The 14,932-nt window shown below is 45.6% G+C and overlaps 1 protein-coding gene across 1 annotated transcript in view; it reads right to left on the reverse strand.

Annotated features, from left to right (window-relative positions):
• Positions 1-14,932, reverse strand: part of LOC115577862 (pregnancy zone protein-like) — a gene marked incomplete at its 5' end in the record, with an annotated part of 87,015 nt that overhangs the window by 37,326 nt on the left and 34,757 nt on the right. The window contains one exon of the mRNA XM_030410745.1: positions 7,132-7,250. Within this exon, the coding sequence (XP_030266605.1) occupies positions 7,132-7,250 (119 nt within the window). The remainder of the gene's footprint in view (positions 1-7,131; positions 7,251-14,932) is intronic.

Below are 14,932 nucleotides of genomic sequence, written 5' to 3' on the forward strand. Positions count from 1 at the left end.
CATTTGGGCTTGACAATAACATGGGAAAGATCTATTGTATGGCCTTCTTGGCTATTTGGGAGTCTGATAAAATTAAGAAGATGAAATTGTAGTTAATAGTTATTCAGAACATATTGAAATGTGGATGAGTATAGGGAATGCAGCAAAGATTGAAATGTCACGGACAGGGTCATAAAAACGGCTTGGGCCTGTGGGAGGGGGACTGGGTCATCTCTACCCCAACCAACATCTACCCCCACTTCCTGTCATCTGATATGAAGAGAGAGAGGATTCTATTGTGCTTAGTCGTTAATTTGTAAGAGAAGGTCTCCGATGATCTGTTTATAGCAAGAGAGCAACACATCGTCCTACTCTATAGGGAGAAGAGACCACGTACTGGACATCGTTTGGCCTGAGGAAGAAGGAGTTCATCTTCTTTGTGAGGGGGGAGAAGAAGTGAATATTCAGTCAAACAGATAGGCTTTGTCTGTTAAGTTAATCTTGTCTTGTGGTTGAGAGGTGAGAGGTCAGAGGACAGGGAAAGGAAGCAGAGCCTCGTGATGGAGACATAAGGGCTGGTGTTCCTACAGAGGACTGACAATAACCCCCTCACTTATGTCCTCACATCAGCCTGTTTAAATGCTACAGGATGTCGCTGGCTAGCAGCCTTAGCAATTTATTACTTTACAATCCAGTATCGACCTGGCCGTCAAAATGTGGATGCTGATCTGCAATCCAGGCAGTATGCCACTGAAAACCAAAAAGATTGGACAGTCATTCCACCATCAGGTATCAAAGCTCTCTGTAAATGGGCATTGGCCACAGAAAGCTCAGGTGTAACACCAAGGCTAGTAGACCAGCTTGGTGTCTCCCTAGAAGCTGTTCCTGAGGTGTACACTTGCTCGGTAACACTGAGTGGCAACACCCTTGACCAGCTTAGCTCAAGAGAGCTAAAGTTTGCTCAAGAGTTAGATCCTGTCATTGGACCTGTAAAAGCAGCCATTGAAGCAGGTCAAATCCCAGTCCATACTAAAAACGACCCCCCTGATGTAGCTTTGATTTGTCTAGAAGTCCCTAAATTACAGATTAAAGATGATTTGTTGTACAGAGTCAGACAACCGGCAACTGGTAAAGAGAGTAAACAAATAATCTTACCTGAGAGGTTTCGAACCATAGTTCTAAAATCCCTTCATGATGAGTGTGGACACTTGGGGATAGAGAAAACATCAGTGCTTCTCAAAGATAGGTTTTATTGGCCACATATGTCTACTTAAGTTGAACAATACATCAAAACGTGTGGAAGATGTATTTCTAGAAAGACGCTTCCCCAGCGTTCAGCTACACTGAATCAAATCACTAGTACTGGCCCATTGGATCTCGTCTGCATAGATTTCTTGCAGATAGAACCCGACAGCGAAGGCATAGCCAATGTGTTAGTTGTTACTGACCATTTCACAAGGTATGCACAGGCCTTTCCTACAAGAGATCAAAAGGCCATGACCGTCGCCAAAGTGCTATGGGAGAAGTACTTTATTATGGTCTACCAGCCCGGATCCATTCGGACCAAGGACGAGACTTTGAGCGTAAAGTCATAAAACAGCTTCTCTCTAGTCTGGGAATCATAAAGTCACGCACCTCTCCTTATCATCCTCAGGGTGATGCCCAACCTGAGCGATCCAACCGCACTCTTTTGTCAATGCTGGGTACCCTGCAGAATGAAAAGAAGAACAAATGGAGTCAACACATTAGTCAGTTGGTACATGCATATAACTGTACTAAAAATGATGCCACAGGATACTCTACATATTTTCTCATGTTTGGCAGGGAGGCATGACTGCCTGTGGATATTTGCTTCAACACCTGTCTTGATGGAGAACATGAACAGGACCATCTTCAGTATGTCAGCAAGTTGAAACAAGACTTAAAGAAATCTTACAGGCTTGCAACTAAGGCAGCTGACAAACGTCACTTGAGAAACAAGTCTCACTATGATCGCCGTGTTCGAGGTCAGCGATTGGCAGAAGGAGACAGAGTCCTATTGAGAAATCTTGGTCTTACTGGGAAGCACAAACTTCAAGACAGATGGAAGTCCACTCCTTATGTTATTGTCAAACAGTTGCCGAACTTACCTGTCTATGAAGTTAAACCAGAGTGTGGTCCCGGAAGTGTCAAGACTTTTCACAGAGATCATCTTTTACCGATTGGTTACCTGGTAAGGATGCCATATCCTTCGGCCCAAGCAGCCAGAACCTCAGAACCGTCTGTCACAAGGTCACAGAGCACAAGGAAGAGTCAGAATCGCCAACAGCCTGAGCCTGCAGCTAGTGGTTCTTCTGATTCAGAATCAGAGTTTGATGAGATACCTGAGTGTCAATCCTTTGACATCGATGAAGTTGAAAGACGTGTCTTGTCTACTTTCCGTCAATCAAATCAGATCCCTAAATATCTGGATGAGAACATGGATGTGAGAAGAAGTGATGGAAGTGACACAAACTTACCTGATGGAAAGTCATCTGATGATGCAGAACCTGAGAACACAGGAAATGAAACAGAGACTGATGTAGAGCCAGAACTAACCTCATCTAGTAAAAAGACTGCTAGAAGTAAAGATAACCTGACTAGACATTCACAGAGACAAAGTAAGCCAGTCATTCGTTTGACTTATGACAAACCTGGTCATTCTATGGATGAACCAGTAACTATTGTACATCATGGAATGGTCATTCAGCTAAATCTGAATCCCCAAGCCACTGATGGTTCCACAGATAGAGACTCTACACCTACTAGGAAAGCCCCACTCAAGAACCACACGATTAGATGAGGACATCTAATGGTTTAGAAGGGGGAGGATGTAGCCCTGTCTAAATGTAAATAAGTTAAATAAATATTTATATAATTTTTTTTCTATAAATAAGTTCATCCTATTGTAGTTCATATAATAAGAACTGTTATTTAAAATGCCATGATTTCAGTTTAAAAAGTATTAGAACAATTTATAAGTCAAGACAATATTTAAAATTGTGTTTATAATATGTTTGGTTAAAAGTGCAGACAACTGGTGTTTTATCTGTCACTCATCCCGGTATAGCCTGTCGATTGGTCGTCTGCTCCATTGTCATGGGTTGTCGTTCAGTCGGGAGAGCAAGGGGGTGGGACATAGAGGAAGCAGGTTAGAACAAGGTAGAGAGACGAGTAAGAAAGAGCAGCGGAGGAAAAGTACGACACGAGTTGTAAATGTAACACCAGAGTTTTGTCCTTGTATCGGGATAAATATGGAAGTACAACGGTTTACAGAAGGTAAATGTTTATTTGTGTTGTGGTAATTACGAACTGTGTTACTGCTAAGGTTACAATGTGAATGCTAACCGTGATTAGCATTTAGCTAGCATGCAACGGCTAGTTGCACAGGGTTAATTGTAGTAGCCTCAAGTTACTCATTTTGTTGACCTGTTTGTGTACTGCTGTTATGTGAATTCGGACTGAGTTCATAGAAGTGCATAGAGATTTTATTTATGATTAAAAGATGTAAATCTATGTTATCAGAGGACTGGACCAGGAAGCCCTCCGTGGACCTTTTTTCCCTTCTGAGCGACAGCAGTCGGACAGCAGCACGTGTCGAGGTCACAGCAGTAGGAGTCCCCGTCTCCATTCCCCTCTTCATTCTCCCTCCATCTTCGCCTGTAACATTCTTCATTCCCCCCATCTTCACACACATCACACACTAACTGGACAAGAACAGTGAGTACAAAAAAAACCCAGTTGCACGTGCACAGTTTTTTTTTTTTTGCTGAAGAGAGCGAACGGGTCAACCTTGTAGACCTCAACTTACCCGAGCACCGATTCAGGCCTGCAACGTTTTATTTCTGAGACTGTCTGAATTTTATTAACAGTGCATATTTTTGGGGTATTGAATTTGTGTTTATGGAGATGTGCTGTGAATTTGACTGAAGAGATTGTGATAAACGATATTTTTGTGTTCACTAATGAGCTATATTTGATACTCAAATTTGTGCTAATACACTGATTTTTATTTTAAAAAGTACTGTGTGTGAGTGATAATTGGAGTGGTAATTAGAGCAAATCACAAGGATTCATTGGTTAAAAATATGATTTGTTCAGGGTTAAAACATCTAGTGTGAATAAATTAAAGGACCAGCCCATACAAAATCATTTAAATTCATATTATTTCTTGGTAGATTTTCTTATCTCATTTTATAATCTACTAAATGGAGGCACCAATCAGTTATTGTTTCTCACCTTATTTTTTGAGAGAAAGTACCTTTTGTATGGTCAATACATAGGTTAATACGGCACCACAAAACCTTAAAATTAAGAACCCAGAGCCCTCTCAGAGTGATACTTTGCACATAGTTTATTGTAAGTAAGGAGATATTCTAAATCACCGGGTAGGGTGCTACACCTGGATAAAAGCACAGTTGTGTGCAAATCGTGTAAGAAATCACCGGAGCACTTCCAGCCTCCACTGCCACCTTAATGCCAAACATGTTGCAGCTAGCACAGACAGTGCTCCTAGTTGGAGCAGGCAGTGTCTCCAATCCACGCTCGACAAGATGACAGGGTTCAGAGCCAAAATGAGTCCATGACTGACAAATTGACAAACGCACTGGCGAAGTGGATTCTTGGTGGTACATTCCGGAATGTACTGTACTAAGTGCTGTTTTTTTTTTTAAAAACAAATGTGTTTAAGACAGAAATGTTCCAAAAAGTCCTGAAAAAGCTGAATATAGCCAACTTGAATTTAAGTTTGTGCCTTGTGAGCAATGCAATCATAATATTCTTTATTCATATTGCACCTAATGTTAACATGCAGTGATGAAAGTAACATGATTTTGTTGTTTAAGCTCATTTATGTGTTTATTCATTGATCCAGTCATATACCAAAATCCATTTAAATTGAATAATGTTGCTTCTCGTGTCAAATATTGACATGCGATTAATTGCGACTAATTAATTGCAAAGCCTCTAATTAGATGAATTGTTTTTAATCGAGTCCCACCACTAATAAAAATGTCATGTTACTGAGTTACATTTCATCAATTTCTTCAAAGATCTACTATTTGCATGCAGAGAAACCTTTTAATAGGGCTTATCTACAGTTAAGATATGCTTGAGCAAAGTATAAACTACTAAGTTATAGAAATTTGCCACATGGTCATTTGCAGAGGATTGTTCAGTGTTTAAGTATACTTCTATCATTGCTGTATTGTAGACAGGGCTGTAAACTAGCGGTCGCCACTCGCCAAATGCGACTAAAATATTCCTCTGGCGACTTAATTTTGGAGGGATACATGCCACGGGGCGGGTAAATGTTTGTCCTGATGGTCGTGCTCTTGCAATAAATTATGCATGATATAGCAAAACATTGTAGTAGCTGTAAAGTGATAAATTATGACGGTAGCGAACGTTAGTGCTAAACCGGCTATTTGTTGTGTGTCGCACTGAAGTAGCTCCCCGGACGCCACCGCTGTAGAAAATAGTTCCCCTCAGAAGCAACGTAGCGTGTGCGTCACCGCTCTTTAAAAGTTTGGCGCAGTCAGGGACGTCGCACCCATGGGGGATGTGTGTGTTTTAACACCCACACTTTTCCCGGTGAGAGGGTTCAACATCCACACTTTTTCTGCAGTTTTTCTGCAGTTTTGCACAAACACCTTACTCTAGTCTGTGCTCGCTGCAGCTGCCTCCTCTCCCCCTCCCTCTCCTGTTGCTGCTTCAAACATGACACCGGCTTTGGGACTGACCGGCTGATGATTGGCTGTTCTGCCTTAAGTCCCGCCTCTCTTGCTATGTTAGATTTATTGTTCAGCTCGTGCTGATGAGGCGGGATCTACCGTAAAATACCAAATAATAGCCGGGCGTTTATTTGTCTCAACCACTTAACAGACCAGGCGTTTATTTGGGACAGGTGTTTAATTCCCTCCTCACAAAAATCCAGGATGAAAATGTCACAAACTTCTCCAGCTTCTCTGTGAATTCTCTGGAAACGGAGAGCAACCAAAAACAATGTCTGTAACGTTCTCTGATCATTATAAAGGTTGATTACTCCTGATACGTTCAGTATACAGGTCGACACCAAACCACATGATGTGTTTTATAATGTTTTTATGTGTTTACAGCTGCTGATGTATGTAACACTGTTACTGTGATGACATATGACAGTTAAATATTGAATCTGTCAATAATAACCACATCCTGACATGTAACTGTGATTTTTGATAATCTAAGTACTAATAATAACAATCATGACAAAGATTAACAAAGACTGCAGATCAAGATAAGAAGCTGCAACTGGCAGTGAGCTGCTCTCTTTTCTGTTAGCAGTGAAGTGACAGAACATTATAAAATATGATAATGTATAAAATAACATTTAATGGTTAAAAAAAGTACAGTTGCAGTAGACTTCTATTATAAATATTATAATTAAACGAATCAAGACAGATGTCACATTTACATGTCAGGGTGTGGTTATTATAGACACAGATTTAATATTTAAGTGTCATTTATCATCACCCCCCTACCCAAAATTGTTTAAAAAAACACCACCACCACATCCATCCCCCGCACTTTTGAAAAGCTTGCTACACCTCTGGGCACAGTGACTGTGATTCCAGTGCAGCAATGACGACACCTCTAACTCATGAGCTGTGGGAAGTTGTACTTAAGTTGCGCATAATTTCTTAACGACTTCCTTCAATTAGGTTTCAGTTGTCACGTCACAAAATGTGTAAAGCCATGGGTCTATCAAATCCAGTGTAAATGTTATTATGGTACAGTTGCCACTGACAAGTCTATTACAGAGCCTGATAGTTAATTAATAAGTGTTTCCTTTGTCAAAGTTTTGCACTGTTCAAGTCTTCAATTTGCAATGTTATGAAATGTAATTAATGATATTAAAATGTATTTCTAAATAATACTTTGGCCTCTTTTCTAAGCATGTATTGGTATATAATACTGTTATCTCCATGAAAAGTACTGAAACAGATGTATATGCAACAAAAAGAGGCCATTTATTATTTGGCCGGTAAAAAATGTACTTGGCCGGTAGATTCTTTCATCTACCGGTCCCCTTGGCAGGTGAGCCAAAAAGTTAGTTTACAGCCCTGATTGTAGATCTAGTTGTTGATAATTACTTACAGGGACTTAAGCTTCAGAGTAAGTTTGGGTCTCTTGCGGGTGCAGTCAGCCTCTGGTGTAACCTCCACACTGAGGGTATCGACATCAGTAGGAGTTGGGATGTTGTAGTGGAGAGAAATCTGGGAAAAAGGTGCACAAGGACGGTTTAATATTCATAAACATGAACAAATGTGGTTTAAGTAGGGCTGGGCAGTTAATTGAATTTCAATTTTGATTTTGGCTTCCCTCGATCATGAAAACAAGATAATCATAAAAAGATCATTCTGCCGCATTCCGGGTCTTGTCTGGTAAATGCAGCGAACCCTTCCACCTCCACCGGTGCACAGACAGGTAAAGCGAATTCTGTGGTGTGGAAACACTTTGGTTTCGAGGAGTCTGACTCGGAACAAATGAAGATATTGTGCAAGATATGCCACACTTCCATGTCTGCACCTCATGGGAACACGACCAATTTATTTAACCATTTAAAGTCCACACACAGAGTAATACATGACCAAGTAGTGAAGGAACAAAAAAACTAAAAAATTAAAAGCTCATCAACTCCTGCCACCGCTACACAGTCCTCAATTAAGGACACACTATGTGTTACCATCACGTCACCATTTCAGCAGAATTACGCTGCCTGCCCACCACAACAGACCTATGGTCGAGCCGCACCGGGATGGTGTTTATTTTTAATTTTTAGATATCATTCAATTCATTTTAATGATATATTTTTCTCTTATTTATTTGCATTTTTCTTGTTTTTCAGGTCAAAATTATCATGTTTAAAGAAATACCAGAGTTCAAAGTTCAATAAGTGCTTGTTCTCAAATTAATAAATAATCATCTTTAATAATCGTGATTACAACATCAATCAAAATAATCGTGATTATGATTTTTGCCATAGTCAAGCAGTCCTAGGTTTAAGTAACACTTTTATTTGCCCTGGCAATCAAGCCATTTACTATTGCTATCTGCAGGTAATTACCATGGCATTGAGCATCGTGTTTCACTCTATGCTGATGACATTTCAATATCTTTTCCCTAACGTTTATCTGGACCTGCTAAAAGAGAATTACTATGTTTTTAAATACATGCCCGGTGTTTACATACTTTGGTGTGTAAATCATTCATTCTTACCAAATGTTTTAGAATTGACTTAGTAAGTGACCTCAGCTGAGAGCTGAAATACAGCTACTGGTTACAATGTAACCCTTTTGGGGCAATTCCAGCTGTCGAAGTTAAAGGGATAGTTAGGGTTTTTTTTAAGTGAGGTCATATAAAGTACATATCTTTAGTCAGTCTGTTCCCTACCATAATAGCCGAAACAGGTGATCTGTGAGCGGCGAAATACAATGCGAGGCCCAGTTGTGCTAATGCATAGGGATACGCATGTTCTACGGTGTATATAACGTACACTTGAACTGATTTTAGATTTTTTTAGGTGGGCCTTGTTTTAGGTGGTCAAATTTCATTTAGCATCTGGACTCTCGTTCATTGCGGTGCAAAGCAGAGTGTCTGGGCTGGAGCAACTCTCTGCTTCTCCAAACTGAGGCTGCGCTGATCAGCAATTACGGTAGGGAACAGACCGAATATAGATATGTACTTTATATGACCCCACTTAAAAAAAACCCGAACTATCCCTTTAAGTTTACTTTAATTGCTTGTTTTGCCACTGACAGGCTGAGATTGTTATTCTGAAAACATTACAGAAAAAAATTGTATGGAAATAGAGCTTTTTGTTCAATGATGAGATCTGTTTTGTAACCAGAGGTTAGTTGCTGCAGGAAGACCATGCTGTAAATGTGGGTCAGAGCTAGAGAATGCTTGTGGACGGGTTTACTGCAGTGTGTGTGTGTGTGTGTGTGTGTGTGTGTGTGTGTGTGTGTGTGGTGCCGCCCCCTGCTGGTGGACGGGTTTACTGCAATGTGTGTGTGGTGCCGCCCTCTGCTGGTGGACGGGTTTACTGCAGTGTGTGTGTGTGGTGCCGCCCCCTGCTGGTGGACGGGTTTACTGCAGTGTGTGTGGTGCCGCCCTCTGCTGGTGGACGGGTTTACTGCAGTGTGTGTGTGTGTGTGTGTGTGTGTGTGTGTGTGTGTGGTGCCGCCCCCTGCTGGTGGACGGGTTTACTGCAGTGTGTGTGTGTGTGTGTGTGTGGTGCCGCCCTCTGCTGGTGGACGGGTTTACTGCAGTGTGTGTGTGTGTGTGTGGGTGTGTGTGTGTGGTGCCGCCCCCTGCTGGTGGACGGGTTTACTGCAGTGTGTGTGTGTGTGTGTGTGTGTGTGTGTGTGTGTGTGGTGCCGCCCTCTGCTGGTGGACAGGTTTACTGCAGTGTGTGTGTGGTGCTGCCCCCTGCTGGTGGACGGGTTTACTGCAGTGTGTGTGTGGTGCCGCCCCCTGCTGGTGGACGGGTTTACTGCAGTGTGTGTGTGTGTGGGTGTGTGTGTGTGTGGTGCTGCCGCCCCCTGCTGGTGGACGGGTTTACTGCAGTGTGTGTGTGTGTGTGTGTGTGTGTGTGTGGTGCCGCCCTCTGCTGGTGGACAGGTTTACTGCAGTGTGTGTGTGGTGCTGCCCTCTGCTGGTGGACGGGTTTACTGCAGTGTGTGTGGTGCCGCCCCCTGCTGGTGGACAGGTTTACTGCAGTGTGTGTGTGTGTGTGGTGCCGCCCCCTGCTAGTGGACGGGTTTACTGCAGTGTGTGTGTGTGGTGCCGCCCTCTGCTGGTGGACAGGTTTACCGCAGTGTGTGTGTGTGTGGTGCCGCCCCCTGCTGGTGGACGGGTTTACTGCAGTGTGTGTGTGTGGTGCCGCCCTCTGCTGGTGGACGGGTTTACTGCAGTGTGTGTGTGTGTGTGTGTGTGTGTGTGTGTGTGTGTGTGTGTGTGTGTGTGTGTGTGTGTGTGTGTGTGTGTGTGTGGTGCCGCCCTCTGCTGGTGGACGGGTTTACTGCAGTGTGTGTGTGTGTGGTGCCGCCCCCTGCTGGTGGACGCGCGTGGACTGCTAGGGCCCGTTCAACGCTGCTTGCAGCTTTAATTTTATTTATATTTTTCTTTTTTTTTGCAGAATGTATTTTAATCCTTTACTACAACCAGACTGTTACCCCCTGCTGGTTGACGGGTTTACTGCAGTGTGTGTGTGTGTGTGTGTGTGTGTGTGTGTGTGTGTGTGTGTGTGTGGTGCCGCCCTCTGCTGGTGGACGGGTTTACTGCAGTGTGTGTGTGGTGCCGCCCCCTGCTAGTGGACGGGTTTACTGCAGTGTGTGTGTGTGGTGCCGCCCTCTGCTGGTGGACGGGTTTACTGCAGTGTGTGTGTGGTGCCGCCCCCTGCTGATGGACGGGTTTACTGCAGTGTGTGTGTGTGTGTGTGTGTGTGTGCGGTGCCGCCCCCTGCTGGTGGACGGTTTTACTGCAGTGTGTGTGTGTGGTGCCGCCCTCTGCTGGTGGACGGGTTTACTGCAGTGTGTGTGGTGCCGCCCCCTGCTGGTGGACGGGTTTACTGCTGTGTGTGTGTGTGGTGCCGCCCTCTGCTGGTGGACGGGTTTACTGCAGTGTGTGTGTGTGTGGTGCCGCCCCCTGCTGGTGGATGGGTTTACTGCAGTGTGTGTGTGTGGTACCGCCCTCTGCTGGTGGACGGGTTTACTGCAGTGTGTGTGTGTGTGTGTGTGGTGCCGCCCTCTGCTGGTGGACGGGTTTACTGCTGTGTGTGGTGCCGCCCCCTGCTGGTGGACGGATTGGACGCGCGTGGACTGCTAGGGCCCGTTCAACGCTGCTTGCAGCTTTAATTTTATTTATATTTTTCTTTTTTTTAGCAGAATGTATTTTAATCCTTTACTACAACCAGACTGTTACCACAATACAGTTTATTGTCTTTCTTTTGTTGGGGGGGGGGGGGGGAATATTTACCATGTTTATTTAGACAAGTCATTTACTTCTTTTAATGCGGAGACACTGTTCATTGTTCCTGTTATCTTAAAAGAAAAGCAGTAGGGCAACATTTGTATTTCTGTACTGTGCCGTGTAATTTGTCCCTAATAAAAATTTTAACGGAAAGTACACAGTCTGTTTCAAAATGAGTTGATGGACATGTTCTGTTTAATGTTAAGTATGGGTTGTCACTTTAAGAGAGAGGTTGCGGAGTAGCTACATGTGCTGTTTTGTTTATACTATTGGGGGAGAGAGCACAACCTACCTAAGTTTAAAAAAAAATAAAAAATGTGATTGGCTGTTTGAGTCTTGTCATTTTTCTGTGCTGTGATTGGGAGTAGGGCGGGACAAATAGAGACTGAGAGGTGGAGGTGAAAAGCACAGAGTCGAGACGAGATGGGATAAAGGCCGAGAGGGTTTTGCAAGTTTAGAGTTGTGTTAACAGTTCAGGCTGTTGAAAATAGAGCCTAAGACTTAAGGACATTGCTTTAGGTGGACCCGAGAGTCTAATATGAGACATCAGAGGAGAAGAGATATTTCTCCTGCTGCCACAAGAGTTCGTCATCAGGAAGAGTTGGAGGAGCACACCTGCTGCTGCATGTTTTTCTCGAAGGACATTTCTCTCGCATCAACAAGGATCGGCAAGCTGAGGGAGCGAGACGGTTTGACCTGCCTGTTTCGTGGATCCAGAGCCTGCAACCTGCTAGCTTTCAGCTCGGCTGCTGCTTCAGCCTTTTGTCTTTTTCCCACCATCACCCAGACACTGACTTGAACTCGATCGAATACAGTGCCTTCCTTGCCCTCCACGGCTTGGTCAGCGCTATCTGTGATGCCCCACCACGGCAGTTCGAGGACCGAGCATTAGCACACCAGTTAATTTCTTGACTTCTTCACAGTTAGCACACCAGCTAACTGCCTTGACTCCCTGCTTGCACACCAGCTCACGGGGAATGGAGGCTAAAATCCCTCACACCAGAGGGCACAGAGACTCTGGGGCCCGACTCTGTCGTTGCGGGAATGAGATATCGAGTAAGGATCCACCCCAGATCTGCTCTAGCTGCCTGGGGCTGGAACACGCCCGGCTAGCTATCGACATTCCCGGCTCATGTCAACACTGTGCAGTGTTCATCATCAAGAATATCCGCAGACGGCTAGCTCGCCAAGCTAGCTTGTCTGGACATGACCCCTATCTCCCTTCTGACAGCGGCGCCGTCGAAGCCGGAGAGGAAACGGGGGTCGTTGTGGTGGTGATACCGGAGGATGGCGCCAGCTATGGTTCCCAGCTCGACCTAGCCGCGGATCCCCCGCAGGAGGAAGACGTCCTGGAACTGGACTATGGGGATGATGAAGATGCCACCTTGGAACTCCTCATATCAGGATGAAGAAGAGGATGACATCTTCATCACTCCGGCCTGGGCTGCGCAGCCCGCGACCTCCATCGCCTCTCGGGATGGAGATGAGAGAAGCACACCAGCTTCTCCTCTACCCTGCTCGGACATGCTCTACGTGTGCAAACCCGGGGAAGAAATTGCCCTTGGCCAAGAGTGTGATGAAGCAACTTCTCTCCATCTTCCCAGAGGTGCTGGATGAGGTAGCGTGCTCACGGAGAGACCTTCCTTACAGCAGCAGGATCCCAATTCCCGGAGCCTCGTCCCTCGAATGTGAAGCGATTGAGAGCCTGGGTCTGCTCTGCATGCCTCCGATGCAGCCACTCGTTGCAGCGCACCTTCATCTGCTGCTGTCAGCAGTGTCCTCCCGGAGCCCCAGCCTACCATCAAAGTCCGACCGTTTTCAGTCAGCTCTGACTGAAAAGGTGTTCAAGGCGGCGGCGCTTTCGGCCAGAGCGCTCAATGTCCTCTCCCTGCTCACGGCTTATCAGGCTGAGTTATGCGAGGATTTGGGGCAAACTCAGGACCCAGCCACGTGGGAGGAAATACCGGTCATCACCAGCCTGTGCCTGTGGTGGAGGGGCTGCGGAGTGTGTCCACTCTCTCCCTCAGATGCGAGAGATGGGCCGCGCTCGCAGCTCCACCCTGAGTGTTAAGGGCGATCTCGAGGGATACAGGCTGCAGTTCACTGCTGTTCCCGGTATAATACACTCCAGGGCTCAGGGAGAATAAGCTTGCATTTTACAGGAGGAAATCCTCTCACTGTTAAGCAAAGGAGCAATTTGTGTCATCCCTCCTGCACTGTGTCAGAGCGGTTTTTACTCCAGGTTTTTTTTTCTGTCCCCAAACGGTGGGAGCGATATTCGCCCAATCCTGGATCTCTGGCTCTGAACAAATATCTCAGCAAATACACGTTCAGGATGCTCATTGCATGCATTCCTGCTGCGCCTTGTGTGACAGAATGATTGGTTCACTTCTGTCAATCTGAAAAACGCGTACTTCCACATCTCGATCTATCCTGAAGCTCAGTGGGTAGAGCAGGCGTCCCATATAAAGAGGCTTTGTCCTCGCTGCAGCGGACCCGGGTTCAAACTCCCGACCCCGGTCCGTTTGCTGCGTGTCATTCCCCTTCTCTCCCATCCTGTTCCCTGTCCAAGTCTTCAGCTGTCCTATCAATAAAAGCCAAAAGGCCCAAAAAATACCTAAAAAAAAAAAATAAAAAAAAAAATATCTGAGATTCGCTTTCCAGGGAATCTGTTACGAGTACCGTGTGCTCCCTTTCAGTCTGTCTTTAGGCCTGAGGGTGTTTGTGCGGTGCACGGAAGCGGTAATAGCCCCACTGAGGCGGCAGGGCATCCGTTTGGCCACATATCTGGACGATTGGCTGCTGTTGGCACAGTCGGAGCAGGAGGCTAGGGCGCACACGCCTATTCTCATAAGACACCTATTCAATCTGGGTTTTATGCGGAAAACAGCATGCTGTCTCCAGCACAGGGCATAATCTTTCTGGGATTATCCCTGGACTTGGTGACTTTCACAGCGCCTCTCGGCAGAACGAGTGAAAACATACATGCAAATCTGTCCAATTCAGACTGTGTCTTCGATTACTCGGGCTGATGGCATCTGCCATTCTCATAGTCCATCTCGGTCGCCTCCACATGAGGGAATTTCAGTTCTGGGTGGCCTCATACAGGCTGGATCCCGTGCGTCATGGTGCACAGAGAGTGCTGGTCACACCGGGGTATGCCAGGGTGCTGCGCCACTGGCGAGTTCCGTCCTTTTTTACACAGGGATGCCCATGGGCTCCATCCTGTCCAGGAAGGTGGTCACTACAGACGCCAGCCTGACGGGTTGGGGTGGAATTCACGATGGCCGATCTGTGTGGGGCAACTGGAGTGTGGACCTCCACTATACAAAGTGCTCAAGCCTCCTCTACTAGGTCTCTGTATGACTGTAAGTGGAGAGTGTTTGAGGGGTGGTGTCCCAGAAACGGCCACATTCCCTTTCAGTGTCCAGTAGGAGTGATATTGTCATTCTTGCATGACCTGATTGACAAAAGTAAAGCCTTCTCTCTTTTTTTTTTTTGGCATAGACACCTTTAATAAGCAGTAGACAGACAGGAAATATGGGAGAGAGAGGGGGATGTGACATGCAGCAAAGGATCTCCTGCCGGAATCGAACCGGGGTCAGCTGCGTTTATGGCATGCGCTCTAACCACTCGACTATCTGCGCGCCAAGTAAAGCCTTCTCCACTGTTAAAGTGTACTTGGCAGCTACATCGCTTGTCAGGCGGGGTTTGGGAAGCAAACAGCAAGCCAGCACCCGCTGGTTTGCTGTTTCAAGAAGGGAGCGCGCAGGCTTCTCCCCCTGCCCAGACTACTGGTACCACAATGGGATCTGGCTGTGGTTCTGGAGGGGCTTAAAGGCCCTCCCTTTGAGCCACTGGAGGGAGCAGACTTGTCTCTCAAGATAGTGTTGTTACTGGCTCTGGCCTCAGCTAAACGGGTTAT

This window comes from Sparus aurata, unplaced genomic scaffold, assembly GCF_900880675.1.
Source record: "Sparus aurata unplaced genomic scaffold, fSpaAur1.1, whole genome shotgun sequence".
Lineage (NCBI taxonomy): Eukaryota > Metazoa > Chordata > Actinopteri > Spariformes > Sparidae > Sparus > Sparus aurata.